The sequence below is a fragment of the Olea europaea genome, chromosome 13 (assembly GCF_002742605.1).
Source record: "Olea europaea var. sylvestris chromosome 13, O_europaea_v1, whole genome shotgun sequence".
NCBI classification, from domain to species: Eukaryota; Viridiplantae; Streptophyta; class Magnoliopsida; order Lamiales; family Oleaceae; genus Olea; species Olea europaea.
The window spans coordinates 23,419,490-23,424,306 of record NC_036249.1 but is presented as its reverse complement, the minus strand read 5'-3'; the positions used below and the strand labels follow the sequence as shown (position 1 = coordinate 23,424,306).

The window sequence follows — 4,817 nt, the reverse complement described above, 5'->3', positions numbered from 1 at the left end:
TTCTATTTTTGAAATTGTTTTATAGGTAAGTGGGTGGGTGGCATGGGGTGTGGGTATTATTAATTTGATGGGGATAATTAATTCCAATTAATTATATATTATATATATCTTTTTTATTGGAGTTAATTCTTGAATTTTGAAATAATTTGATAAGTTTGTTAGTTTTGAAATGTAATTTTATATATAGGAGTTAATGAATTGTTCCCTTTAAGAAATTAGAGAGTTGGCTCTCCATCGGACAATACACAGAAGGCTACATGCCTGTTGCGAAGGTCTACATTTAGATAGGCAGCCAATCTTGGATACCCATGTTGGGCTTGAGTTGGCCTTAGATGTCGACGACCCAATTTGAATTGATCGACTCATTTTGACACCATCAACATTTTCGTCTTTCCGGTAGCTCATCTTTATTCAACACAATATGAGCATAATCAAACAAAATAAGGATTCAAACATCTCATTGAACAATTATCTAAAATTAATCAAATAAAGATAGCTAAGAATTAAAAGTACATGTCCAACCACCTAAGTAAAAACAACTTAAATCCGAAAATGAAATTGCAAATCAAATAATCCAAAACCATCCTACGAGTGAACCAGCCACAAGTCCCAAACCCAAGAACACAACCATGACAATGGCAGCTATTTCCGCCTCCGGCTGCGGCACCGCCTTAGGAGCAAGAATCATAACAACACTTGTTAAATATCCATTGCTTAAGCCAAGCATTAGTGTCAGAACCACCACCGGAGCCTCCGTCCTCAGCCACTCCGGCCCCCGGAAACAAACACTAAACATAGGATAGAACAAAATCCTACCGATACAACCCCAAGTAGCTTTTCCAATACTCTCCAAAACATATATTCCAGTCAATGACTTGCCCACAAAATCTGATATATTGTACACTGCAATCAACATAACTGGGTACCAATCTTTGAAAAGATTGGACTCGATATTTTCTGCTAAAAATCCTGGAAAAATCGACAATGTAACAGTATAAATCATGAAAATTCCGAAAGCTGGCCATCGTATTCTTCGAGCAATTTCCCAGAATTTAGGGCTTGAGAGTAGCTGTTGGGTGTCTTCTTCAACAAGATTGTAGTGCCGTTGCATGAAGGGTAAATTGCACAATAAGTTACAACAAATTATGCAACCCATCAAAATTATGGTACTTGCTAGGAAATATAAGTTGGCACTTGTTTTGAGGCCTTGTGGGGTTTGTGGAAGTGATGCCTTTGTTATGATCCTCAAAATAGAAATAAGAACACCTGCAAATATATTAATTACGAAATAGCCTTTAGATGATATTAAAGAAGTTAGATATGTGAGATGTTGTCATCTCCATGTTCGTCTAGTTTAACGTACCTAATGATACTACAAAGACACAAAAACGACCAATTACAAGGCGCGAACATGATGTCCAAGGCCTTGAGATTAGAATGTTCCCCTAAAAACTAGAATCGAGGTTGTGATGTCATAGTATTGACCAAGCATGTAGATCCAAGGTCACAAGATGACCGAGTTTCCCCTAAAAACTAGAATCGAGGTTGTGATGTCATAGTATTGACCAAGCATGTAGATCCAAGGTCACAAGATGACCGAGTGCCCGAGGTCAAGACAAAGAAGGCAAACTAATATCTCAGTCTCCCTCAATAGCGGCACCAAAGGACCAACCGCCTGTTACGATATACTTGAAAAATATCTCCCTCACCTTAATAATTTTCTATGTTACAACACCATTCTAGGTGTCATTAAATGATAGACTCAATTAATTGTCGAGAATAAATGATTCATTTAAATAATCATATCCTTTAATGCCATCCAATGTCACCTAGACTATGTTGTAATTCAACTAATGTTAAATAGTATTACTCAAGCATATATGTCAATTCCAGCTGAAAGTCGATAAAGAAGGAGCCTTCAATTGCAACTATGCTACATATTTATATTGCAACTACTCTAATAAAGGCACATCAACTTTTCTTAGATGTGGATTTTGGAGTTGCACTTATCGACAAAAGGGCTCAAATTAGGGTATGAAATAAGTTGATTATCTAGTGTATATATTTTGTCAAATTTCTCTACGTTTATTATTTCATATTTGCTAAACTAACTTGAGCATTCAAAATGACCATTGAGAAATTTTCTTGCCCTTTTTCCGTGAACAGAGGAATCCATGATTGAAAATGGAAAAATCTGGGATTTTGTTCACTTTCCTATAATCGTTGCCAAATATGCTAGATTAGAAAAAACTGTCACGATCAAAGAAGAGAGATGCGAAAAATTTGTTCATATTTTTGTTGAAATCTGTCTAATTTTATCTAGTTTAACATAACATACTTGTTTAAAACCACATAACTGTACGCGGTATGCTTTATTAATGTCGAATATTAAACAAGTTGACAAAGATCTACATTAAGATGCATCTGCTGACGTGAATGGATGTAAATGGCATGTTTGGTAAGTGAATCGGAAAGTATTAAAAAATAAAATAAAGTCAAAGTTTTGTTTATTGTGTTGTTCAGTCGATTGACATTATTATAAGACATACCTGACGAAGCAGTTCCAGCGAAAATCGCCTGCATATATTGTCTTGGCAGCTTTCCTGCAGTTCCAATCAGGCTTCCTGCAATCAGACCATCTGCCAAACCACAAATCACAACTGTTGCAACCACCAGATTATAACCCATGCTGGATTTCATCTTAAGTCCATTTCCGTGCCAAATCCAGTGCATTATTGGAGTCAACATTAGAGACAAAACAAACATAGAAAATCCCAAATTCATCCTCAATCTAAAGCTCAATCTTTTCCTGCACCAATCCCAACTCAACAACACACCTAGGATGCACAAAGAAGAAGCCATGTATGCTACAGAGAATACTTTCTCTACATGCTTGTTTGGATAAAGATACCCAAAGTAGTCAATTGCAGTGATTAGAGCATTCCATGGAAGTAAATTTCCTGCTCCAAGGAAAAAATGGAGTATATATGCAATTTTGTATGTGTCTTTAGGTTCAGAAGCGAGATTTCTTGAATTCTTTAGGCCGTTCATTGCTAACGACTTTTCGCATTCCTAAGAGACTTAAATTAAGCACTATTTATAAACTGTGATTTAACTTGATGAAGAGGTTTTTTAGGTTTTAGCTAGGTAGCATAGGTTGAAAGATTCCCATGTTCAAGTCCACATTTAACAACACTCAGCCCCCGATTGATTCCCATTCTTTGGCCTCAAAAATAAAAAATATGATCGTTATCTATGATATCAAGTCACCATATCTCACTTTTTATATCTTGCGTGGATCCTGTAACTGTATTTTTCATTCTCATTCTTAAAAAAATGGGAATCAAACGGGGGCTCAATTCTATGGGTGCTTGATTTGCGGGTTTTTAGCATTTTAAAAGTTTCTTTAAAAACCAAGTTTTTTGAGATGATTGGTGTCAAAGCTAGCAAATACCCTTCTCAAGATAATTCTAGTTGTGAACTAAAGAGACGTGAAGACTGGGGCGGACCCAGACAACTTGGCTTAGGGGGGCAAAAATAAAATTTATAGGGTATCTTCTAATAAAAAAAAACTAAGGAAAAAAAAAAAGAAAAAAGCTAAGCAATATTTTTTTTTCCCCCAAAATCTAGGGGGTCAATTGCCCCTATAAAACCCCCCCTAGTTCCGCCCCTGCATGAAGAAGAACTATTTTAAGTAGAATCTTGTTTCATGTGACCCAACTAAGAAAATGGATTGCCATGGCTGTCAATTTTGTAAATAAAGGTAGATTATAATAACTTTAGCTGTGTACCATGTCTCCAAGTTAATGCTTTAAAAGGTGAATTCTGCTTTAATTAATCTCGGTTGAACCTGATAAGAACGCCTATTTTCACAACAATCAATAATGTAATTGTAACCCAGTATCGATGCATGATTCGCCCCCCATAAAAAGTTAGGCACTGATGCATCATTGTGTGCATATCACATCATCTCTTAGGAATGATATTTTGTAGGCAAAGAAGATACTTGATCAAAAAAATGGTGGGTTCGTGTTTATTTAAAGAAACTTTTGTTCATGATTTGGCCGTGGGACCCTACACTGCATGATAGACCAAAGCTTGACTTGACATGCAAGGAAGCTGAACCAGTGTTTATTAGTTGACAGTTCTACTTAAATTTGACATGGATTTGATTGACAAGTTTGAAATTAGAATCAGATGAACTGTATTATAAGACCATTGCCTGATGAAATTATTCTCTGTAGGGACATGAAATGGATGGGCGTTGGGTAGTACTTCAAAGCTCTCTTTATTCTACTGCTGCACATGCTAATCAAGTACAAACAATGGATGGATCATATTTATTACAACTCATCAACATTTTACACATATTTCGGCTTTCCACGACGACAAAGGTTACAAGAAAAACTGTCGTAAAAATATGATACTATGTGGTAGATATGTTTAATTCAACGTAACTTTTGATTGATATTTGAGACAATTATTTTTTAGTTGTAGTTTACTTAGGGGCCATTTGGCAGAGATTTGAAAAATGAAAAATTATTTCTGAAATTAAGAAATTATTTTTAAACATGTTTTGATAATTTTCTAAAATTGCTTTGTTCAACACTAGAACAGCTTTTAGAAAAAGTTAGCTTAAGGTGATTTTCTCAAAAAACTTTTATACATGAAATAGAAACCAAAGAAGAAGTTATGCCAAACGAAACCTCAATTTAGTATGGCCGAAAAGCCTAGATCTTGCTAAGAATACACTAAGTCCTCGTTTGTCAACCATTCTCCCACATTCTACCACATTATTTTTTCTACCGTACTCATTT

The 4,817-nt window shown here is 35.5% G+C and overlaps 1 protein-coding gene across 1 annotated transcript; it reads right to left on the bottom strand.

Annotated features, from left to right (window-relative positions):
* Positions 1-441: 441 nt before the first annotated feature.
* LOC111407930 (equilibrative nucleotide transporter 8-like) lies at positions 442-3,117 on the bottom strand. Its single transcript, XM_023037655.1, has 2 exons — positions 2,550-3,117; positions 442-1,266 (listed from the first exon to the last, which is right to left on the bottom strand). The coding sequence occupies exons 1-2, from the start codon at positions 3,049-3,051 to the stop codon at positions 566-568; spliced, it is 1,203 nt and encodes a 400-aa protein (XP_022893423.1). The 5' UTR covers positions 3,052-3,117; the 3' UTR covers positions 442-565.
* Between the last annotated feature and the right edge of the window lie 1,700 nt (positions 3,118-4,817).